We start from the raw sequence: 25850 nt of genomic DNA, 5'->3' as shown, positions 1-25850 counted from the left end.
AAGAAAAAAGAAAGAAAGATGTGACAACCAGCACACTCTTGTACTCCCAGATATTCAGGAGGCTGAGGCAGGAGGATTGTAAGTTCAAAGCTAGCCTGGATAACCTAGTGAGACCTGTCTCAAAATAAAAAATAAAAAGTAAAAAAAAAATAAAAAAAAAAAGGAGAGGGGTGGCTGGGCACAGTGGCGCATGCCTGTAATCCCAGAGGCTCAGGAGGCTAAAGGCAGGAGGATCATGAGTTCAAAAACCAGCCTCAGCAAAAGTGAGGTGCTAAGCACCTCAGTGAGACCCTGTCTCTAAATAAAATACAAAATTGTGCTGGGGATGTGGCTCAGTGGTTGAGTGCCCCTGAGTTCAATCCCCAGTATCCCACCCGCAACAAAAAAAATTAAAAAGGGGGCTGGGGTGTGCCCCTGGGTTCAATCCTGGTAGAAGGAGGGAGGGAGGGAGGGAGACATGCAAGAAAAATGAAAAAATTTAAATTTAATGAATTTCCATATACTTATGATCCAGGTTCAATAATTATTTGAGTTTTATCCCATTTGCTTTATTCCTTTATTAATAGGTTTGAGAGTCATTTGCCTCTTAAAACTATGAAATTCTCAGGATGACATAAAGGGGAAATTGGGATACAATAAGTACATTTATAATCATATTCCAACTCCGTCCTGATTGTAATTTGTTTTAGAAAAGTACAGAGTACCCATGGTGATGGTTATGAGGAACAGCTAGGCTGGTTAAGAAAGGAATGCATGTCAAGTATCCCCATTTTCTGAAATGCTTAGTACCCAGACATGTTTTGGATTTGGGCTCTTTTTTTTTCCTTCAGATTTTGGAATATTTGCATGTACATAAATGAGTATCTTGGGGATAGAACCCAAATTTAAACACAGAATTCATTCATGTTTCATATACATCTTACATGCATAATCTGAAGTTAGTTTGGTTCAATATTTTACACATGACTGTGACCTGTCACATGAGGTCAAGTGTAGAACTTTCCATTTGTGGTATCATGTCAGAACTCAAAAAAGATTTCAGATTGGAGCATTTTGGATTGGGAATGCTCAGCCTGTACCAGTGTTGGTGGAACTTATTCCAGTATTTGTCCTGTTGAACTTACTATACTTGTAGCTTCTTTACATGGTATTTTCATGTTCTGCAGTAGTTACACATTTGTCTGACAATAGCTATATAATATATAAGCGAGATTAGTAATTTTATTTTATAATGAGGAAAGCGAAAGTTACAGAAGTAATGTGACTTATGTAAAGTATATAAAGGGGCAGAGCTGGACCTTAAATCATTACTTGTAATAACTCCTTAGCTAGTTCCTGTAACTTTGTGCATAGGCTTATTTACCTAATACTTTTGAACTATGTTGACTTTTTAGTAGATTAGCTGTTTTTTTTTTTTTTGCACAATTTATTTATTTACTTTTAAAAATTTATTCTGATTTGTTATACATGATGGCAGAATGCACATATAGAGTACAATTTTTCAAGACACTGGTTTCACACCATTCGTGTCTTATACATGTACTTAGGGTGATGATGTCTAACTCATTTCACCATCATTTCTATCCTCTTGCTACCCCTCATTTCTCCTCCCTTCCCTTTGCCCTATCTAAAGTTCCTCCATTCCAAAAGGCTGTATTTTTGCTAATACAGAAGGAAACTTCAAAGACTTTGAATTATGAATTTAATAGAATTGCTTTCTCTTTTTGTAGGCAAAGAAAAATCTGAATAATTTCATCCATCACAGATGGCATTTGTGCTTTTTGATATTGAAACAAAATATGGTCTCAGTTGAGATGCATAATCAGTTCACTAAGTATTGTGGCTTTCATTGTCTGAAGCCATAACTAGAACAATTAGAGTTGAAAATTTGTGGCTTCTTTCTTCTTTCTCTTTCTTCAGTGGGGATCTTTGTTAGGAGTCAAGAAAGCAGTGGGTTTGATTCATATAAATGCCTGAATGTGTGTGTGTGTTACATGTAAGTACTCACTAAATGTTACCTCTTATTATTCACATAGGACTTCTTTTGTAAGAAGGTGCAATATTTTAATTTGTTTAAATTTCTTAACTTTTCTAGGCCTTAGTCACCTCATCTGTAAAATTGGGAAAATTATATTTATCCCACAGAGCAGGTGTGAGGGCTAAATGAAATAATTCATATAATATGTTTAGCACATTGTTTAGCCTACAATAAACATTCAGGAAAGGTCAACCTTTTAATCATTACTGTTAGTATTAGAGAAAGGAACCATAAAGCTATCAAACAAGCTTCATAGTATTCTGATATTCTGAAAAATTGCCACACTATTTCAGAATTATCTAATAATCTGCCGCAGTCTGGCTGGGCACAAAATCACGAGCCACTCACAGCTTTGTAGATTCAAACAGCAATTCTTTATTCCCGAACTCACACCGGCCCTCTCCAAACATGTTCTGGGGAAATCCACGTTCTCTGCCCAAATCCACTTCCTCTGCCTCCCAAATATACTGTGGAATCCCGTGAGAACTCAAGGGGAACTCAGGCAGCAGGATACGCCCTATTCCCAGCAGGAATAACCTTAAACCTGGAACCGCCCTAAACCCGGATCCGCCCTGGTCCTTGAGCAAGGTCACCTTACATGCAGTGTCACTGCAAAATGTCCAAGGCAGGTCCATTTTACCAGGAGTCCTTCCTGTAAGCAACATGGGGTACGCTGGCAAGGAAATTGTCATACCTACTTGGCTAATGGCTCTCAGCAATAATCAAAACTATTCACAAAGATATTAGAAGAACATTTTAAAATTTATCTACTTCTTGTTTGTAAGATTGGTGTCCCAGTCTTATGTTGACAGCAGATGAAATCAGCTTTAGCTCATCCACTGAGAAAAAGGATTACTAAGAGGATAGAAGTGTCATGAGGCTTGGGAAACTAGAATCCTGGCTATACACTAGGAATATTGAGCACTGGTCCATTCAGGACACCATTGCTGCCATTAGCTCCAGGTGTAGCAGTTTGTATTGTTTGTACCTCTGTCTCTGGTAGCTGGATGTTGTAATGGCTGAATGAGGTCTTGCTGCAGTTATTGCTTTACCCAAATTCTTTGCTGTCTTTATTCTTCTTCTTCTTTTTTTTTTTTTTTTTAAACTGGGGATTTAACCCAAGGATGCTTTACCACTGAGCTATATCTCCAGCTCTGTTTTTTGGGGGACAGGGGTGGCATTGAGGATTGAATTCAGGGGCACTTAACCACTGAGCAACATCCCCAGCCCTAATTTGTATTTTATAGAGACAGGGTCTCCTTGAGTTGCTTTGTGCCTTGCAGTTGCTAAGGCTGGCTTTGAACTCTTGATCCTCCTGTCTTAGCCTCCTGAGCCACTGGGATTACAGGCCTGCACCACTGCACCTGGCATCCCCAGCTCTTTCTATTTTTTATTTTGAGACAGATTCTCACTAAGTTTCTTAGGGCCAAAGTTGCCAAGGCTGACTTTGAACTTGGCATTCCTCCTATTTGAGCCTCCCTAGTTGCTTACATTGGGATTACAGGTATTCGTCACTGTACCCAACCTCATATCTATCCTTGTTATTACCATTAGCATTTTGATAGTGCAAGTGCCTCTGATTTGGCAAAGCATAGATAATAGGGCAATGCCCTAGAGCTTGGGAAACATTATCATCATCATCAACATCATCATCATCATCATATATGTTCAGCACTTAGTTCTAAATTAAACATTTATTTTATGCTACAACAATGCTATGAGGAAGATACTATTATTATTTATCTAAGGAAAAAGAGTTCTACGAATCTTGCTTAAGTAAGGTTCATAGCTACAAAACAGAGGAGCCATGAATGGAACCCCAAGCAAGGGTCTTTGCAGTTTTCCAGATATTTGTCTTGATAATCTGGTATTTTCAGTTTTATGTTATATGAAGCAGGCTCTGCCTTTTTCCAGAGCTCAAAATATGGAGACTTTTCCCAACATTGAGAGAGGGCTGGGACTGGGTAGCCAAAAAGAACATAAACTTAGTACTTGGCTGAAGTCTGACTTGGCAAACCAGTTATGCCTCTATTACTGTTTTAAAAGATCTAAGATGAGTACAGAGGGATTTTTTTCTTCGTGATTGCATTTCATGCTCTGCTGTTCTTTAGATATTTGCCATTGCTTAGGTATTCTTTTGGAGGCAGTACTTACATTTTTAAGATTCTGGGTCAGGCAATATTGTTTGTAAATGACAGGTTGATGCAATCATTTTTGCAATGAGTATTGTCATAATTTATTTTTTGTAGCTGGTTGTATTTTGGCAAATGACGGAACTTATTTTTATTTTCACTTCTTTTGCTTCTGAGTTGTAGAGCTGCAGGTCAGACCCTCCTTGTAGATTGGCACTGTGATCTGAATCACCCCACCCCACCAGACTGGTGTGGTTGTTCTGTGGGTAGATTTGAGGCTTGCAGGAAAAATCCTTTCCTGTTTGAGGTGATATAATGGAATTTTACCTTTTTTTTTCAAAATAAACAAACAGTTAATTGATATAAAATTTATGTAGAATAAAAGCGTACCCATTTTATATGTATAGCCCAATGCATTTTTACAAATGTATAAACTTGGGAACCATAATCATCAAGAGGATACAGATTGTTTGAGACAGGAAGATCGCCAGTTCAAAGCCGGCCTCAGGAAAAGCGGGATGCTAAGCAACTCAGAGAGACCCTGTCTCTAAATAAAATACAAAATAGGACTGGGGGTGTGGCTTAGTGATTGATTGCCCCTGAATTCAATCCCCAGTACCCAAAAATAGATAGATAGATAGATAGATAGATAGATAGATAGATAGATAGAGATTGTTTCTATCATCTTTAAGTTTCTTGTGCCCCTCCCCTACCACTCCTGTCCCAGGCAACCACTGATCTGTCATGACAGGTTAGCTTAATATATTCTAACATTCTATATAAATGGAATCAAATAGTCTGTATCCTTTTGTGCCTGCAATATGTTGTGAGATTAAGCAGAGTCCTGTCGTGTGTCAATAAGTCTTTCCATTTTATTGCTGAGGAGTATTCCATTATTGTGGATATGCTGCAGTTTGTTTATTAAGCTTTTAGTGGATATTTTATTTTCTAGTTTGGGGTTCCAAGTATTTCTGAGATTCAAAATCATTGTCATTCATACAAGTCAGAACATTAGTTTTAATTTCTTTTTGATCAGTGCTTAGGTGTAGAATAAGTTATATGGTCAAATGTGTATTTACTTGTATAGGAAATTGCTAAACAATTCTTCAAAGTGAAATACATTTTTACATCCCCTCCAGCAATGTATGTAAGTTCCAGTTGCTCTTCACTAACACTTGTTATTACCAGTTATTTTATCTTGAGCCATTATAGTGGTATCTTATTGTAGTTTTTATTATCTTATTCTAATTTGTTATGCATGACAGCAGAATGCATTACAATTCATATTACACATATAGAGCACAATTTTTCATATCTCTGGTTGTACACAAAGTAGAATCACACCATTCGTGTCTTCATACATTTATTTAGGGTAATGATGTCCGTCTCATTTTACCATCTTTCCTGCCCCTTGCCCTCTTCTTTCGTCTCCCTCCCTCCCCTTCGCTCTATCTAGAGTTCATCTAATCCTCCTATGCTCCCCCTCCTACCTCAGTATGAGTCAGTCACCTTATATCAGAGAAAACATTCGGCATTTGTTTTTTTGGGATTGGCTAACTTCACTTAGCATTATCTTCTCCAATTCCATCCATTTACCTGCAAATGCCATGATTTTATTCTCTTTTAATGCTGAATAGTATTTCATTGTGTATATATACCACATTTTCATTATCCATTCATCAACTGAAGGGCATCTAGGTTGGTTCCACAGTTTAGCTATTGTGAATTATGCTTCTATAAACATTGATGTGTCTGTGTCTCTGTAGCATGCTATTTTTAAGTCCTTTGGGTATAGACCGAGGAGTGGGATAGCTGGGTCAAATGGTGGTTTCATTCCCAGTTTTCTAAGGAATCTCCATACTGCTTTCTGTATTGGCTGCACCAATTTGCAGTCCCACCAGCAATGTATGAGTGTACCTTTCTCCCCCACATTCTCACCAACACTTTTGTTGTTTGTCTTCATAATAGCTGCCATTCTGACTGGAGTGAGTGAGAGGAAATCCAGAGTAGTTTTGATTTGCATTTCTCTAATTACTAGAGGTATTGAACATTTTTTTCATGTATTTGTTGATTGATTGTACATCATCTTCTGAGAAGTGTCTGTTCAGTTCCTTGGCCCATTGATTGGGTTATTTGTTTTTTTGGTGTTAAGATTTTTGAGTTCTTTATATATCCTAGAGATTTTTGCTCCCCAATGTAGGTTCTCTAGTCACCTATTGATTGTTTCTTTTGCTGAGAAGAAGCTTTTTAGTTTGAATCCATCCCATTTATTGATTCTTGATTTTAATTCTTGCACTATAGGAATCTTATTAAGGAAGTCGGGGCCTAACCTGACGATGGAGATTTGGGCCCAAGTTTTCTTCTGTTAAGCACAATGTCTCTGGTTTAATTCCTAGGTCCGTGATCCACTTTGAGCATGGTGAGAGAGAGGGGTTTAATTTCATTTTGTTGCATATGGATTTCCAGTTTTCCCAGCACCCTTTGTTGAAGAGGCTATCTTTTTTCCAGTATGTTTTTTGCACCTTTGTCTAATATAAGATAACTGTAGTTATGTGGGTTTGTCTCTGTGTCCTCTATTCTGTACTATTGGTCTACCAGTCTGTTTTGGTGCCAATATCATGCTGTTTTTGTTTCTATTGCTCTGTAGTATAATTTAAGGTCTGGTATAGTGATGCCACCTGCTTCATTCTTTCTGCTAAGGATTGCTTTAAGCTATTCTATGTCTCTTATTTTTCCAGATGAATTTCATGACTGCTTTTTCTATTTCTATGAGGAATGTCATTGGGATTTTGATTGGAATTGCATTAAATCTATATAGTGCTTTTGGTAATATGGTCATTTTGAAAATATTAATTCTACCTATCTAAGAACAAGGTAGATCTTTCCATCTTCTAAGGTCTTCTTTAATTTCTTTCTTTAGGGTTCTGTAATTTTGATTATATAGATTCTTCAGCTCTTTCATTAAGTTGATTCCCAGGTATTTTATTTTATTTTATTTGAGGCTATTGTAAATGGGGTAGTTTTCCTCATTTCCCTTTCAGATGATTTGTCATTGATATACAGAAATGCATTTGATTTATGGGTGTTAATTTTATATCCTGCTACTTTGCTGAATTCATTTATTGTTTCTAGAAGATACCTGGTGAAATTTTGGGGGTCTTCTAGGTATAGAATCATATCATCAGCAAACAGTGCTAATATGAGTTCTTCTTTTCCTACCTGTATCCCTTTAATTTTTTTTGTCTGTCTAATTGCTCTGGCCAGTGTTTCAAGAACTGTGTTAAATAAAAGTGGTGAAATAGGGCATCTCTGTCTTGTTTCAGTTTTTGGAGGGAATTCTTTCAATTTTTCTCCATTTAGAATGATGTTGGCCTGGGGTTTAGCAAAGATAGCTTTTACCATGTTGAGATATGTTCCTGTTTTCCCTAAATTTTCTAATGTTTTGAACATGAAGGGGTGCTGTATTTTGTTGAATGCTTTTTCTGTGTCTATTGAGATGATCATATGGTTCTTATCTTTAAATCTATTGATGTGATGAGTTACATTTATTGATTTCCATATGTTAAACCAACTTTGCATCCCTGGTTGAACCCTACTTGATCATGGTGCACTATCTTTTTGATTTGTTTTTGTATTCAATTTGCCAGAATTTTATTGAGAATTTTGCATCTATGTTCATTAGAGATATTGGTCTGAAGTTTTCTTTCTTTAATGTGTCTCTGCCTATCTTTGGAATCAAGGTGATACTGGCCTCAAGAATGAGTTTGAAAGTGCACCCTCTTTTTCTATTTCACGAAATAATTTAAGGAGTATTGGTATTAGTTCTTCTTTAAAGGTCTTGTAGAACTCAGCTGTGTATCCATCCAGTCCTGGACTTTTCTTGGTTGGTAGACTTCTAATGGCATCTTTTATTTCATTCCTTGAAATTGATCTGTTTAAATTGTGTATGTTATCCTGATTCAATTTGGGCAAATCATATGACTCTAGAAATTTTTCAATGCCCTCGATATTTTCTCTTATTGGAGTACAAGTTTTCAAAATAATTTCTAATTATCTTCTGCGTTTCTGTAATGTCTGTTGTGATATTTCCTTTTTAATAACGTATGTTAGTGAGTTTAGTTTTCTCTCTCCTTCTCTTTGTTAGCACGGCTAAGGGTTTGTCAATTTTATTTATTTTCTCAAAGAACCAACTTTTTGTTTCATCAATTTTTTCAGTTGTTTCTTTTGTTTCAATTTCATCTCTGATTTTAATTATTTCCTATCTCCTACTAATATGGGGGTTGGTTTGTTCTTTTTCTAGGGCTTTAAGATATAATGTTATGTCATTTATTTGTTGACTTTTTCTTCTTTTAAGGAATGAACTCCATGCAATGAACTTTCCTGTGAGTACTGTCTTTATAGTGTCTCAGAGATTTTGATATGTTGTATCAGTGTTCTCATTTATCTCTAAGAATTTTTTAACCGCCTCCTTGATGACTTTTGCAACCCATTGTTCATTTAGTAGCATATTATTTAGACTCTAGTTGTTGGAGTAGCTTTTATTTTTTATTTTATCATTGTTTTCTAGTTTCATTCCATTATGATCTGATAGAATGCAGGGTAGAATCTCTAGTATTTAATATTTGCTAAGAGTTGCTTTGTGGCATAATATATGGTCTATTTTAGAGAAGGATCCATGTGCTGCTGAGAAGAATGTGTTGTTCTTCACTTGTTGAAGGTCAGTTAAGTCTAAGTTATTGATTGTATTATCGAGTTCTATAATTTCTTTGTTCAGCATTTGTTTGGAAGATCTATCCAGTGGTGAAAGAGTTATGTTAAAGTCACCGAGAATTATTATGTTGTGGTCTGTTTGACTCTTGAACTTGAGAAGAGTTTGTTTGATGAACATAGATGCTCCATTGTTTGGGACATATATGTTTATAATTGTTATGTCTTGTTGATGTGTGGGTTCCTTTAGCAGTATGTAGTGTCCTTCTTCATCCCTTTTGATTAACTTTGGCTTGAAGTCTACTTTATTTGGTATGAGGATGGAAACCCTGCTTACTTCCACAGTCCATGTGAGTGGTATGATTTTTCCCAACCTTTCACCTTCAGTCTGAGGATGTCTTTTCCTATGAGATGAGTCTCTTGGAGGCAGCATATTGTTGGGTCTTTTTTTTTTATTCAATCTGCTAGTTTATGTTTTTTGATTGGTGATTTAGGCCATTAACATTCAGGGTTATTATTGAGACATGATTTGTATAAGATTCTTGGTTGGCATCCATTTTCTTTCAGAGCTTAGTATACGTTGTTCCATGATCTCCTGGCTTTGAGAGTTTGGGTTGAAAGATCTGCTGAGATATGAATTGGTCTCCCCAAATGCAATCTGATTCCTCTCTTGTGGCTTTTAAGATTCTATCCTTATTCTGTTTGCTAAGGCATTTTCATTATAATGTGCCTTGGTGTAGATCTGTTGTAATTTTGTACATTTGGTGTCCTGTAAGACTCTTGTATTTGATTTTCCAATTCATTCTTCATGCTTAGAAAATTTTCTGATATTATCTTGTTGAAGAGATTGTGCATTCCTTTGGTTTGAATCTCTATGCCTTCCTCTGTCCTAATAACTCTTAGATTTTGTCTTTTGATGCTATCCCATAATTCTTGGATGTTCTGTTCATGGTTTCTTTGTATCTTCAGAGTCTCTCTTTCTTGAAGTAATCTTTTGCTACCTGTATTTGCTCTCTTATCTTGTTGTTGGAGTGATCAGTTTTTGCCTGTATTTGCTTATTTAGGTCATTCTTTATTCACGGAGCATTTTAATTATGAACATTCTGAACTCCTTCTCTGACATTTCATCAACCGTGCTGTCCATAGGTTCTGTTATTATAGTGTCCTGGTTGGTTTGGGGCACTTTCCTCCCTTGTTTTTCATGTTGTCTATGTGTCTTCCTTTCTTGCAGCGTGGATCTGAGATATTACATTTTCTACCTTATAATCTTGTAGTATCTGTGCAGTTTATCTGTACCTCACTTGAAGTTGGGCTTCCAGACCTTTCAGGTGTCCCTTGATATATGCTACTGCAACGAAAGGTGGTGGCGACAATAGGGGAGGTATCTCGAGATAGCAGTGGAGGTGCCCCAAGATGGATGCAGTGTCTTTCAGAGATGGGTCTGAAAGGGTGGGCCTTACACTGACTTTGGGATGCCTGCTCTGAGATGCAGTTGCTTCTAGGTCCTGTTTTTGTCTAAAGGTGGAGGCTATTTTGCATGGGGAAGGTTATGGTAATGTCTGCAGTGTTCCAAGATGGAAGTGGGATAGGCCTGGGCTCCCAGGTGGGGGGGAAGGGCATGTGTGTGACGGACTTAGACCTAGCCTGGGCCTGGGTCCTGCACTATTTGGGTTTTCTTGATGTACTTATTTGCCATTTATGTTTTCTTCTGAAAAAAGTTTTGACCATTTTATATTTGAGTTGTCTTAGGTGTAGAGTAAGTGTATGTGTGTGTGTGTGTGTGTGTGTGTGTAGGTGTGAACTGTTTTATTCCAGTCTGTGAATTTCCTTTTCAATTTTTTTTTTAATGGTGTCATTTGGAAGTTTTTAGTTTAGTGGGTTTTTTTTTTTTTTTTTTTTTTTGCTTTGCTTTGTTTTTGGCAGTCGGGAGTTGAACCTAGGGGCATGCTACTCCTGAGCTACATCCCTATCCCTTTTTATTTTACTTTGAAAAGGGTCTTGCTAAGTTGCCCAGGCTGAGCTGTACTTGGATCCTCAGCCTCTGGATTCTCTTTCCAGTACCCAGCTGGAAAGTTTTAGTTTTCATGCAGTCCAGGTTATCAGTGTTTTTCTTTTATTGTTTTTGCTTTTGTGTCTAAGAAATGTTTCCCTACTCCAAAGACATGACTCAGTACTTGCCCATTCTGTGATAACCACTATTCTGCCTACTATAATAATTAATTACTGGTTTTCCTTCTTTTTTTGTGTGGTGCTGAGGATAAAACCCAAGGCCTTGTGCATGCAAGTCAAGCACTCTACCAGCTGAGCTATATCCCCAGCCCTGTTTTCTTTTTGAATTGAATCATACATTACTCTTTTGTTCTGGTTTCATATGCAGAGAATTAAGTTTTTCTCACTGTTCATCCTGTAGATTGTTCTATTGTATGACTATGCCACAGTTTATTCAGTGAACATTTGGATCGTCACCAGTTTTTGGCTATTATAAATAAAGCTTCTCTGCATACATACCTTTTGATGGCAGATGCACTTATTTTTGTTAGGTGTATTCCTAGGAGCAAAATTGCTGGGATATTGGCTAGTCATATTTAATAATATTGCTCAGTCGTTTTCTAAAGTGATTTTATCAATATCAGCAATGTGTTAATCTAGTTGTTCCACGTACTTGGTGATACTGGGTTTGTCAGTTCTTCTTCTTTTTTTTTTTTTTTTTTCTTTTCCCCATTTTTAGTTTTTCTTTTGCAGTGCTGGGAATTGAACCCAGGGCTCCATGCCTGCTAGGCAAGTACTCTACCACTGAGCTACATCCTCAGCCCTTTTCATTTCATTTTTCTATTTTAAGACAGGGTCTCATTGTATTGTTCAGGCTGGCCTTGAACTTGTGATCTTTCTGCCTCAGCCTCCTGAGTCGCTGGACAAGCATTTGTCACTACAGCTAACTTAATTTTGGCTATTCTAAAGGGCATATAGTGGTGTATTATTTGTGGTTTTACTCAGCATGCCTTGTTGAACTAAATGGCTTTGCAGATACTTCCCAATACTAAAATTTTCTGTTTGTTTTAAAGAGTGGCAAAGGTTATGGTTAAGGACCCGTGTAACATGCTGCACTTTTCAGTAATAGATATTTGTATGGCTAATCTGGCTGTGTTCACCTTCCTCTGCTGTCTAGGTTATGCTTATAGCAGTGCTTGTCACTCAGCTGCACTTTAGAATCACGTGGTAAGGTTTTTAAAATAGTTTAAAGCTTGCTGGCCACTCACACAAGGGATGAATGGAGGCCATCATTAAATCATGATCTCTGTGGAGTGGTTAAAAGCTCCCCAGGTAGGTCTGAGATGCAGAAGCTTGAGAATCATTGGCATATCTGAGTGAAACATTCCATTGCCTCTTGAGAACTTGACATACACTTTAGGAATGAAATACCACCATAAAATCACTATTAAGTTGTGCACTGTTAATTTATCCCCAGCTTTGGCTCTTTGAAAGGTTCCCCGGCTTTCACATTTTTGATTCTCCAATATACAGTATTATTTCCAAGTCAGTTCTGTGCTCATATTTTTGATTTTGCATCACTTTTCATGTTACAAGGTTAAGTCTGCTTTTAAAGTGCACTCAACTACATATAAATACAATTTGCTGTCTATAAAAATAAGTGCACTTTTTTCTATTAGGGCATACAGCAGCGTTCAGTCACATAGAGTAGTTGATCAATTTTGATATTTTCCTTACACATGACTGGATTTAGAATGTACTTGGAATTAACAGGGCATGAAAGAAGGACATAATTTGATTGTTGCTTTATAAAATGAAAAGTGAACATGTGTAGTTTTTTTATTAATTTCCAAACAAGTAATATAATCTAGAATGTAAGATCTATGTATTGGATTTTAAAAGATAATTTCCAAAGATTCATCTGTATAGAATTCCTAACACTTATTTTCTAAATTGGAAGAATTCAGTTGTGGCTAGAACTGGCTTGTAGTGACCTACAAACACTGATTGTTAATTTTCAGGAATTTGTGAGCCAGCTTTTGAATACAGCCATTACTTCTTTTACAAAAATTGTATAAATTTAGATTAAATATATATATTAAAATAAAAGTAAGACATACTCAAAGTATACTAGCTTCTTAATATTTTATGGTATCTTCCTGTGCTCCTGAGGTTATTTGTGTCTAATGGTAGCTCTGTGGTAAACTACTACGTGTTGTGTGACAGTACATCTCTCTCTGCCTCTGGATTCAGTGAGGTCATGTTGGAAGCTTGAAATTGGCCTTAGTATTGACAATGCAGAATAGGTGAAAACTAAGATCAGGACTTTTCTTTTCTTTCTTTCTTTCTTTCTTTTTTTTTTTTTTTTTTTAATTTGGAGAATCAGTTGTTAACCACTTACTCGCCACTGCCCTGGAAGGATCATTCTTTATTCAGTGGATGCCTACTGTGTGTGTGCTAGCTGCTCTTTATAAATGCTTTGGATACACGTTCACTTAATTTCCTCAAGTGTTATTCAAGCTGTATATATTTTAACATACTTATAGATGAGAAAAATCAGATTAAGAAGATCACATTGCAGCTGCTATGTTGTTGAGCTGAGATTTTGAACCCATCTTTCATATTCCAAAGACCTTACCCTTCCTGTTATACTGTAGTCTCTCGGAAGAGAGAACATTTATGCTGAGCCTTAAGTTATAGGGAGGATAGATTTTATTAAATCCTTAAGAAGGAAGAATATTTAAAACACTGGGAACAGTTTAGGCAAATGTTTGGAGGTAGAAGAATGTATTTCATATTCCAAAAATAACAATATTCAGGAGTAAAGGATCTGTGGAAAAAAGCCTGAATAGTTGATTAGACCCTATTATGAAGGACCTCAAATAACATGAACCTGGGAACAAAAGAGCTTCTATTTTTATCAGATGACATGTAGTTTTTGGTTTTAAGCCCCATCCTGCTAATTTGTATATTGGCTGTTAATTTATTCAGTACTGTAATGGTCATTAAGTAGTGTTTCCCGAAATGGGTCATTCGTTGTAGGTAATCTAAGATAACAAATAGGTAATATAAGAATGTTTGTACATCTTTTGGCAACTGAGTATTCCTATTACCTGCTCTATGGCATAAAATAGTATTGGTTTATCATTTTATTTTTCATTTTCAGAACATTTGTTTCCTATTTAAAGTCACAAATTAGAACAATATGTAATAATTCCACTGCTGTGGTTTTTTCTGCTGTGTTTGCATCATGAAGCTGTTTATCCCCTTGCCCCTGCAACTTTTTTGCAGTGTCCTCTGCTTTTAATGTTCCATAGGATGCTTTTCTTGGGTTCTCCTCTTGCCTTCTATTTCATGCCATTTCCATCCCTTACAGTGATAACTCTCAGGTACCTCTTAGCCTGGGTACTAGACCTGCATTTTGGAATTCCTTGTGTTCTCATGGATTTGGATACTCCACAGACATTCTCAAATTCATGTTATTTACAACTGAACACATTGTCTATCTTTCTCAAGCCAAATGAACCTTTTACTTTTCCTACTTTGGTGATTGACATGTTCATCTTTCCAGGTGCCCAAGCCACAAATTTGGGGGTGAGAAGGAGGTAGGTCATCCTAGATTCCTTTCTATCTCCCACAGTCTAATTATCTCTGTCTCTTCTACCTTCTTGGTATCACTTGAATATATGTATTTTTCTATCCCTACACCCTTAGTTCAGATTTTTATTACTTACCTGTGGGAAGATATCTGTGAAATACGTGACGATCTTCTCTTACATGAAGCCAGGTAGATTTAGGTTTGGCTTTGGGAACTATCCATGACTCTCCCACTGCTATAGATTGACTAGTGCACATGACCTTTATCTCTGGCTAGGAAAATCCCTTAGTAGCTCTGGAGATGGGTGTAACCTGTTAGGAACTGAACAGCCCATCTTGAGCCTTTTTTGGTGAAGATCATTCTGTGGAAAGCCTTTGATGTTTCCCTATATAAATAAAGCAGACATGGGCTCCATTTTGCCAAAGTCTAGAAGCTCCATCCATCAGATCAGCTTGCCGGTTCTGTCTTGACTTTTGGAATTACTTTCTGTGTTCTGTGGTTTTTTCATTGTTATATTTTTCATAGCTTTTATTTCTCAGCCAGCCCATTTCACCGTGGGGAACCCCATTCCAACCGCCTGTGTGGGACGGGGTCGAACTTACCTTGAACTACAAAATATTCTTCTAAACAGGTGTTCTATCACCAGTTTTTTCTCCTTTTAATTTAATCTAACCTTCCACTAGACTATTTGTTTTCTAGACATTTCTACTGCTTTGTCTTTATATCCCTTTTAGGTTTTGTTTCTTTTTTTAAAAAAAAACTCCTCTCCTTTTCCCCCCTCCCATTCTCTTTTCTTACCTTTTTATTTATTATTTGAAAATATTTTAGAATTCCATTTTCATTTTTCTGGCCACTTGGCTGTACTTCTTTACATTATACTTTTAGTGGTTGCTATGAAGATTGTGGTATATATTCTAAACTCTTCATATTCCACTTATACTTAATAGTGTGTTGCTTAATTTACAATATGAAAGTCTTGCAGGTTTTTAATGTCCATTTTTCCCTTGTCTCTTCTCTCCTTGTTTCTCAATATAGTTGTTATATATAATAAATCTAGGTAAATTATGAGCCCCAGAAGATGTTACAATATGTGTTTCAAGCAGTTATATGGTTTATAAGAAATTGAGAGAAAAAGGCAAAAAAGAGGAAAAAATTAAAAAATAGTCTTTTGTGTTAACTCATGTCTTGCCCTTTTGGTTCTTCCTTATTCTTTTCTGAAGATCCATGTTTCTGTCTGATTTTATTTCCCTTCAGACTGAAGAACTTCCTTTAGCATTTCTTACAATGCAAATCTGCTGCTGAATTATCTAAGTTTTATCTGAAAACATTTTTATTTTCCCTTTCTTCCTTGTTTGATTTTTTTTTTTTTCATTTTCATTTTTTCCCAGTTCTGGGAATTGAAAAAAGGGACACTCTACCTCAGATTGCAGGCTGGGCCATCACACCTGCTTCTCCTTTATTCTTGAAGGGTATTTTTATTGGATATAGTATTCTGGGTGGACAGTTTTTTCTTTTCATCACTTTAGAAAATGTTCTGTTCTCTTCTGGCTTTTGTAAATTCTGGTGAGAAGTCAGCCATTAATTGTTCCCAGATAATAATGTTTTTCTCTTGCTGCTTTTAAAGTTATCTTTTTCCCTTTTTTGGCTTTAAATTTATTAATACCCCACAATATTACATATTTTAGTCAACAACAGTGGTCCCATAAGATTATATTGTTAGTGAAAATGTAGCTTAGTTTGTGTAAGTACACTCTTAACAATGTTGGTAGGACAGAATTGCCTGATTCATTTCTCAGAATGTATCCTCATCATAAGCAGCATATGACTGTCTTTGACTCTGATATGCCTTGGCACAGACTTCTTTGTTTTTATTTTGCATTGTGTTTTTTTAGCATCTTGTATCTTCCCACTTTTTTTTTCCAACTTTTTTTTTTTTTAGTTGTAGTCGAACACAATAGCTTTGTTTTATTTGTCTTTATGTGGTGCTGAGGATCGAATCCAGTGCCTCGCACATGCTAGGTGAGCACTCTACTGCTGAGCCACAACCCCAGACCCCAACTTTTGTCATCTAATTTTGGGAAATTTTTAGTCATTAGTTCTTCAAATATTTTTCTGTGTCATATACTATCTACTCCTCTTATATTTCAGTTACACATATGTTGGTCCATTTAATGTCATCTAATAAGTCTCTCAATCTCTTTTTTTTTTTTCAGTCTACTTTTTATTCTTCATGTTGGATAATTTGTTTTGATTTGTCTTTACCCTTTCCTCTGTCATTTCTATTTGGATGTTAAGTCTAGTTATTTTTTAAAAAATATTAATTCTTAAGTCTTAGGTGGACACAATATCGTTATTTTACATTTATGTGGTGCTAAGGATTGAACCCAGTGCCTCATGCTAGGCGAGCATTCTATCAATTAGCCACAACCCCAGCCCTAGTAATTTTTTTTAATTGTATTTTTCAGTTCTAGAATTTCATTTTTGGGGGGAGGGGGTACTAGAAATTGAATTCAAGGACATTTTGCCACACAGCCATATTCCCATCCCTTTTTAAAAATTTATTTATCTTTTGAGACCAGTTCATGTGAAGTTGCTTAGGACTTCTCTAAGTTGCTGAAGCTGGCTTTGATCTTGCATCCTCCTGCCTCAGCCTCCCAAGCTGCTGGGATTATAGGCATGTACCACTGCATATGGCCTGGAATTTTTATTTGGTTCATTTCTATTGGTTATATTTCTGTACTTGAATTTTTTTTTTCCTTCAGTGCTTGGGTTTGAACTCAAAGCCTCCCACATGGTAGGCAAGTGTTTTACCACTGAGCTATATCCTGGCCCTGAGATATTTTTCCCACTGATATTTTTGTTCATTGAAACTACTTCATTTTATTTGTTGAAAGTAGTTAAAATAGCTTCTTTAAAATCTTTGTTGCTTTCAGTGTCTGGTTCATCTCAGAATCAGCCTAGATTGATTTTGTTTTTCTATGTGTTTTATTTTCTTGTCTCATTACATGTCTAGCAATTTTTTAATTGTATTCTGAATATTGTGAACATTAATGTGTGGAGATTGTAGGTTGGTTGTTTTTCCCAAATGATATTGTTTCCTTTGATTTAGTGGTAATTTTCTTGCCTGGGCTTACATTACAAACTGTTTCTTGATGGCACATCTAGTCTTAGTTCAGATCTATTCTCGTTAGCTGAGTCTGTTCTACCCAGTCAAGTTCAAGGGTTGTCAGAGATGTGGGTAGGCATCTCTTTTCCCTTCACTTTTCCTTGACTTAACTTTTCCTCAGATTCCCCAGTAGGAAGACTTCTGCTAATTCTTTTTACTCCCTGACTGTTGCTAGGTGTACAGCAGAGAGTATTTAGCTTTAGACTAAAAGCCAAGAGGATTGAAACTGACTCTCATAGCTCCCTGTCTCCCTCCTCCAAGTGAGCATGCACTTCCCACCAGAGTTGCTGCTTTTCTTTACCTTTTAGTACCTTAAAGCAATTGTTTTTAAAAGTATGTGAAGTTTGTATGTTTTTTGTGTTTTTTTTTTTTGGTTTTGGTTTTGGTTTTTTGCAGGGTGGGGCGATTTAGTAGTATCTTGGTCCATTAGTGTGCAACAGAAATCTTTTTTTAAAACCTGTCCTCAGAAACTTCCTGTTAAGGTTTTTCTCCTAACTTTGGAGGTTTTCCTCCTAAGATTCCTTTGCTAAATCCTCATTTCCCCATTTCTTAGGGCTTGAGGTATCCCAGAGCTCAGTCTTCAGACCCCCTTTCTACCTATATCAATTCTTCAAGGCAAGGGTCAGGCCAAAGACATGCTAGTCCATTTACATATTGTCCACTTGCTTTTGGACTACAACAGCAAAATCGAGTAGAATTTTGCAACAGAGAATCTTTGGTACATAGAGCCTAAGATATTTACTCCTTGATCTTTCATAGAAAAATTGCATGTTGACTTCTTGGTGTAGGTGATCTCGTCCAGTCAGAGATTTAAATGCCATTTATACACTGTTGTCTTTTACATTTCTTTTTCCCAGCTTCAAGCTTCCCCCCACTCCCCGGGATTTTATGTGCAATAGCTTACTTACCTTTTCCACTTTAATGTACAGTAGGCTTATAAACCATAGTAAGTTCTGAACTAAATCCTTGATATTTTCCCTATATTGTGCTCCTCCATCAGTCTTACCTGGGTCTGTTGATGGCAGTTCCATCTTTTTCAGCCCAGACCCCTAGAGTTATTCTTGGCCTCATTTTGTTTTGTTTTTAAGAGAGAGATTTCACATCTCTTTTAAGGAGTTCCTATTGGCTGTAGGCTCGGCATGCATCTGGAATCAGATCAGTCTGTGTATCTCCAGCCACTGTCACTCTACTCCAGTAGAATCATTTACCTAGATTACTCCAATAGCTTCCTAATTGTTGTCCTTCCTTCTGCCTTTGTTCAACTGTTGTTTAACACAGGAGCAAAAGTACAGTCCTTTTGAAACACAAATCACATTGTTTTATTCTACTCTTCAGAACACTTAGATGGCTTCTCATTTCACTCAGAATAAAATCCACAGTTCTTCTGATGGTCTCTAAACCCACAGTACTCTTCCTACTGACTGTCTCTGACATTTGATACTATTCTTCCCCTCAAACCAAACAGCTTTCTTGTCTTTCCATGAAAGGCTTAGCATGATCCCATCTCTTGGTATTTGTACCCACTATTCCCTCTGCATGGAGTGCTGTATTCCTACATGCCTTTATGACTCACTCCCACTTTATTCAGGTCTCACAAAGTATAATACCACTTCTGAGATTTTCCTTGATCACCCTATCAAGAGCAAGTATGAGCGTGTATGTATGTACGTCTGTCTGTGTATATGTATGTACACATATCTGTATACACACATCCATTAACATTTATGACTGATGTATATGCTTGTTTGTTTACCCAAATACAATTTTTATTGGGTGGAAGGGTGGTACTGGGGATTGAACCCTGGGGCACTTTACCACTGAGCCACAACCCAGCCGTTTTTTTTTCTTTTTTTTTTTTTAATGTTTCAGACACAATTTTATTAAGTTGCTTAGGGCCTCTCTGAGTTGCTGAGGCTGTCTTCAAACTTGTGATCTTCCTGCTTCAGCCTCCCAAGTTGCGGGGATTACAGGTGTGTATCACCATGCCCAGTCCCAAATAGGATTTAAGCTTTATGAGTATAGGGGGGTTTTGTTCATTTTGATCATCATTGTCCTGTGAGTCTGAAATTCTGCCTAGCACATTATAGTGCACAAGAAATTAGTTGAATAGATTTATGAATGCTAATTCACCGTTCTAATCAAGTTACTTAAAAATTTCCAGGATATACCGTTTCAAAATTTTTTTTTAAAAGAAAAAATAAAATTGCAGAGTACACTGGACTGTTTCCACTCTGCTCCCTCTCTTCATTCCTTCTGTTGAGTCTCTCCTTCACTGCAGTACTGCCAGCCTATCACTTTCAGCTTGAATGTCACCTCTGATTAGTTTCCCTCTTACTGATCAACACATTGTTAATATAAATGCTTTCCTCTCAGTGCTCACCATACTGTATTATAATTATTTTTTACCTGCCAAAACTTTAAGCTCCCTGAAGGCAGAGAACTGACTTATATTTCTATTATATCCTCTGCACATTGTCTAGACGGTAGTAAGCACATAGTGAAATACCAACTGTTTTTAGAAGGATGAAAGAAAATAATTTTGAAGTTTGAAAAAGTGATGATAACTTGATAGCTTGATCTCTTTCTGATTGGAATAGAGACCAAATACTGGTGTCATTTCCTTCTCCTTCTCCCTCTCTCTCTTTCTATAAAGAAACACATGTATTTCTACTGGCTGGTACACTTACAAATCACACAAAGATACATATTTATTTTTAAAATAAAGACTTGAAAATGAAACCAATTCATCAAATTTTTATCAAAGTATGACAAGAAATCTTTTATGCAAAAAATAAAAATTGATGCAGAAATAACCCTCAACTTTTCTAATATCTTAAAAATCATATTAATTCTATAATAGAGTATTTCTAAGTATAGAATTTTAATTGTTCCTTGCCCATTTCTGTCATGCTTACAATAAAAAGTGCTCTAAGTATAATTAATGGAATTATTACATTTAAAACTTTTTCTTCATATAAAAGATAACAATCAGATCATATATTAATTTTCTACTTTATATTGTACTAAAATTACTTTACATTAAAGAACTACTTGATGTATCATCATGACATAATACCTTAGGCACATTCTTTGATATTCACATCTACCTTAATGTATATGTCACAGTCCACTTAAATAAATTTTCTAGTAGATATCAAATGATCTAATAACGTAGCACTACTCTTTTTAAGAGCAAATATTGAGGTTTTATTATGACTGCCTTTGGGAAATACACTGAATTTTAAAAACAAGTAAATCACTCATGGTACCTGACGTTGATTCTTCATTTATTTTTTTGAGAGTCCCTCCTCCCCGCTGCCTTTGGATGTATTGGGAATTAACCCCAGGGATGCTCTATCACTGAGCCATATCCCCAGACTTGTTTTTGCTATTTAGAGATAGGATCTCCCTAAGTTACAAGGGCTGGCCTCAAACTTGCCATCCTCCTGCCTCAACCTCTGGAGCCACTGGGATTATAGGCATGTGCCAACACACCCAGCTTGAGTCTCTACCTACCCAGTGGTGCTTAATGACTGAGCCACATCTCTAGACCTTTTAATTTTTTATTTTGAGACAGGGTCTTGCTAAGTTGCTTAGGGCCTTACTAAATTGCTGAGGCTGGCTTTGAATTTGTGATCCTCCCATCTCAGCCTCAGTAGCTACTAGGATTACAGTCGTGAGTCACCGCACCTGGTGAGTCTCTACTTTTAAATACAACATTTATTTTACTACAAAATGAAGAAAAAATAAAAAGTGTTCTTTTATCCAGTGAAGAAGAATTATGAGAAGAGAAATAATAACACTTCAATGCTGGTTATATTTTATAGAACTTAGAAATTCAGTTTTTATTGTTCTGCTGTTGTTATATTTGTATGTGAGGTGTCCCCCAAAAGCTCACAAGTGAGACCATGCAAGAAAGTTCAAAGAAATGATTGGGTTGTTAGATTCTTAACCCAATCAGGGAATTAATCCCCTAATAGGAATTAATTCAGTGGTAACTGAAGTGGTGGGGTGTGGCTGGAGGAGGTGGGAATTGGGGGCATGGCTTTGGGGTATATATTTTGTATCTGGCCACTAGAGTCTCCCTCTGCTTTCTGATCATCATGTGAACTGGTTGTCTCTGCCACATTCTTCCACCATGATGTCCTGCCTCACCTTGAGCCCCAAGGAATAGAGCCAACCTTCCATGGACTAAGACCTCTGAAATCGTGAGCCTTTGAATAAAGTTATCCTCCTCTACAATTGTTCTGGTCAGGTCTTTTAGTCGCAGCAGCAAAATAGATCACTAAAATAGCTATAGCTTTTTACTTAATAATATAAACAAAATGTTGAGAGTCTTACAAGATGATGACTTTGACTTGGAGTATCATTCAGTGGTCAAGTACATGATCAGCATGTGCAAAGCCTTGGGTTAAATCCCCAGCACCCTCCCAAAAAATTATGATTACAATTAAAAGCTTTGAACCAGGAGGCTGGGAATTTAGCTTAGGGGTGGAACAGTTGCCTACCATGTGTGAGGTGCTGGTTTTGACTCTAGCACTGCAACAAAAAAAAAAAAAAAAAAAAAAAAAAAAAAAAAAAAAGTTTGGAACTGGAACAGTATGATGAATCTAATGGCAACCTCTTAAACTCCATTTTAAGTTATCTCTGCTTTCAAATAACACTTTAAAATATTCTCATATAACCAGATTATGATTAGTTGTCATCAGCTTAGGGATATTTTTTCAGTGTTCAAAGTTATAATGTTTGGCATCAGAAAGGATATTGGCATCAAAAAAATGTGTTGGAATCACTTTTGATTTGTGAATTAAAAATAAAAAATCTAGAACTAGCGCCAGTGGTTCCTGTGACAGGGTAAATATTTCCCTTCAAGTAACGTTTGCTTCACCATTAAAGTAATATTTTTATTTTTCCCTCAGAGTTTATTAAGGAAAAGAATTACAAACCACAATTTTTTTTTTTTTTTAGTTGAGGTGAAAAAAACTGCTTCATAAGTTTGTATGTTGTAAAAGCCACTGCTTGAGAGGGAAGACACCAAATGTACATCTCTTATTTTCAAGGCACAGAAACTTAATTCCAGTAACCACAAGTGTAAGACGCCGTACCGCACTACGAATGGAAGACACCACACGACAGAAATCACTGGAGAGGTTCTGCTTTATTACAAAAGGCTGTGGGTTTATATAGACCTAAGGAGAGGTGGCAGGGCTGAGGTAGATAACGGGTCACCCGTTTATTGGCAAGCTCTTCCAAATGTCAGTTCCGGAGCCGAAGATGTTAATTCTTATTGGGCTAAGATTTCCCACCTGCATGATTTGAACATTGGCGCCAAACGCCGGGAATGTTTGGCGCCAGTGAAAGAAAAAAGAGGAGAAAGAGGGTCGTTAGGCGCCATGTTGGGGTTTTTCTCTGGGGTGCTGCTGCCGTTATATGTTTTCCCAACATTCCTCCCTTTTTGTTTTCTTAGGAATTGGGGTGTCGTTGGTCAGATCTAGCTGCTTCCGGCTGTGTGGGGGCGGCGTAGGGCCTAGAAGGGGAAGTGGAGGAATGTTCGGGGGGGCAGGTCTGGGGATATCATGGCAACCAGAAATAAAACCCAGTGGCTATAGACAGCTAATTCCGTAGGTGTGAAGTCTATGAAAGTTCCCTGAAACCACAAGTCGTCAATGGCATCGAACCAGTCCTGGATGGAGGAGATAGTTGGTATCAGCCACTGGTCCTGTAGCAGACTCTAGGAAACACTGGAAACGTTGCCTTGACATGGCGTCACCAGCACCTGAAGAAGATCAGAGCGAACAAAAACAGGATGAAGATAAAATTAAAGCAAAGGTCAGTTTTTGGCAGAAGTTCCATGTTGGGGGACAGAGAAGAGACCAAGGGCCATGAGGAGGCTTAAAAGGACATAAAGACTCAAGAATCCAGGATGGCAGATTAAGAGGTTCTCCGGGCTCATTGTCTCCCACTGTCCGATGTCCGTTGCATTCCATCGCGCCTGGTAGTGAGCTTCAGGAAGGAGTGAGCTGTTCTCTTGAAGATGTTGGGGGTTCATCGGTCATCAGAGGCTGGTAGTACCTAAGCAGAAGCTGGTTGAAAGTTTGGTTAGAGATCTTCCGTAATTGGCCCTGTAGGAAGTGAAGCAGACAGGGCAGGAACAGACACATCAGGAAAAGGAGACATATGGGTCCTAAAAGAGGCAACAGCCATGATTGGAAGTGGGCTAAAAAGAAGGTGGCAAATGGGTTTTAGTTTGGTGGATTTTTCAAAGAGGTACATTGGTTTCCACAAGGCCTGATTCATTGATGTAGTAACAGCATTCTTCCCTCAAGAAGAGACAGGTTCCACCTTTTTCGGCTGTGAGTAAGTCTATAGCTCATCGATTTTGAAGAGTAACTTGAGCCAAGGATGTGACCTGCCTTTGTAAAGATGCTAGAGATTCTGCCATAGAAGTGAGTGCTTGTTCAAGTTTAGAACTTAAGTCTTGTACAGCCCATAAGGAGTGTCCTAGAGCTCCACCAGAAATTTCTGCTCCCGCCACAGATGCAGCCAGAGAGAGACCCACCAGTATTGGAAGGAAAGCAGCCTGCTTATTCCGCACTGGGGGAGACAAGAGGGCCTCACTTCAGCTGGGGTATAGAGAGTCAATTGTGGGACAAGCGTCACCAGTATACATGGGGTAGAGGTGTTGGTGAATAAGATAGTGATGAGAGAACCATTACACCAGAAGAATGAGCCAAGTGGTGCTTAAAGGGTGAAGTTAAAGGTTATGTTAGAGTGGCAAAACTTTGAATGGGAGACACCCAAGCCCAGGAGGCAGCGCTGGGGCATCACAGTATGGTTAGACTCCTAGGGCTCCCATAATGGAGCGTCGGGTGAAAGGGTTTGGAGAGAACGGCGAGCAGATGGGTGGAAAAATTTGAGAGGTCAGAAGCCGAGAAGTTCAAGGGAACCGCTGCAAGTAAAGGTCAAGTCAGATAGGCACATAAGTAGAAATCAGTTGGTGTGATGGCGGGGAGGGTTAGCTTTAAGATGTTACAGTTTCAGTAAGTAGTTGTAGCCATGAATACTGTGGTGAACTCCCAACATTAGGCTCATATGGATCCTGTATGGAGTCTTAACAACTGCTGTTCGGAATGCTTTATGTCAGTAGAGATTATAGCTACTGAGGGCTGGGAGAGTTGAAGCTCTCGGGAGATGGAGATGGAGCCTCAGGGGGTGGAAGAAGATATGTCACAATAGAAAGAAGCATTTAGCCTAGAGGTCCAGCGTGGATGGTTAGGGTCAGTGATAGCCAATTGATAGCCCCCTGAGATCAATCTGAAATTTCCAACGCAGGAATCGCCGATGCATGCACGTGGGTTATGAATGTTGCATGACCAGTAGGGGCACCCCCCATAGGTTTAGGGCCACCATTTGCAGTAATCCTCTGTCTGATCATATAAGAAGCAAAGGTAAGGCCTAGTGGCTGTTTTTAAAACTTCACGATTCTGGGAGGAGAGGGGAAGGAAGATAGATGCATTACATCCCGTAGGGGCGCAATCAACCGGAGAAACTAGGTGAGTGTAACGAGTGCTGCCTTGGACATATGTTTCTCTGACTTTGAATCTCCAAGTATAAGAGGAGGACGATGATGTCCCCGGGAGAAGGGTGATGACTGTGAAAATACCACTTAGAAGAGTGGGAGTCATGGTGGAGTATGGGCGGTTACGCGAGACAGGCGAAGCTTTAGAGGATAGTTAGGATGTGGAGAGCAGGAGTAAAGGGGAGGTCTAGGAGGTGACTCTTGAGGCTCCTCTGGGGTAGTCTTGTCGTCAGCAGATGGGGCCTCCTGGTAATATGGCTTCAACCTAGAAATATGAATCCAGGGGGTGAGACGGTTGCCTGGTAAGGAAAGTTTGGCGGCGGTGGGGTACAGAGAATGATAGGATAGGGGCCTTCCCATTTTAGGGCAAGAGGCCCTTTCTCCTCTGGGGTAATAGACTAAACTCCCAGGTGTTAAGGGAGAGGAGTCTGGGTCCGGAAGAGGCCAGTCTTGATATTTCCAGAGTTCCGAGCGGAGATGAAATGAGAAGTATAGACAAATCTTGTGTGAGAGGTCCTTGTGAAATGACCAACCTGGGGGTATAAGAGGTCTTCCATCCATTATCTCAAAGGGAGACAGTAAAGATGGTTTCTTAGAGAGAGCTCTGATTCGAAGCAAAGCCAAGGGAAGGAGTTTGACCC

The 25850-nt window shown here is 37.9% G+C and overlaps 1 protein-coding gene across 4 annotated transcripts in view; it reads left to right on the top strand.

The window, feature by feature from the left end:
• The window catches only part of Arfip1 (ARF interacting protein 1), a 115834-nt gene that overhangs the window by 20642 nt on the left and 69342 nt on the right, over positions 1–25850 (top strand). Inside the window, exons 1-2 of one of the 4 annotated variants that reach the window (XM_076864742.2) lie at positions 22695–22780; positions 23256–23459. The exons of the other annotated variants lie outside the window; for them this stretch is intronic. Of the exons in view, the coding sequence (XP_076720857.1) occupies positions 23391–23459 (69 nt within the window). The 5' untranslated portion in view covers positions 22695–22780; positions 23256–23390. Of the gene's footprint in view, positions 1–22694; positions 22781–23255; positions 23460–25850 lie in introns of those variants that run through there. 4 annotated transcript variants of the gene reach the window in all.

Source organism: Callospermophilus lateralis, chromosome 8, assembly GCF_048772815.1.
Source record: "Callospermophilus lateralis isolate mCalLat2 chromosome 8, mCalLat2.hap1, whole genome shotgun sequence".
NCBI lineage: Eukaryota > Metazoa > Chordata > Mammalia > Rodentia > Sciuridae > Callospermophilus > Callospermophilus lateralis.
The sequence above is the reverse complement of the archived record's forward strand: the minus strand, read 5'-3'. Positions and strand labels throughout refer to the sequence as shown.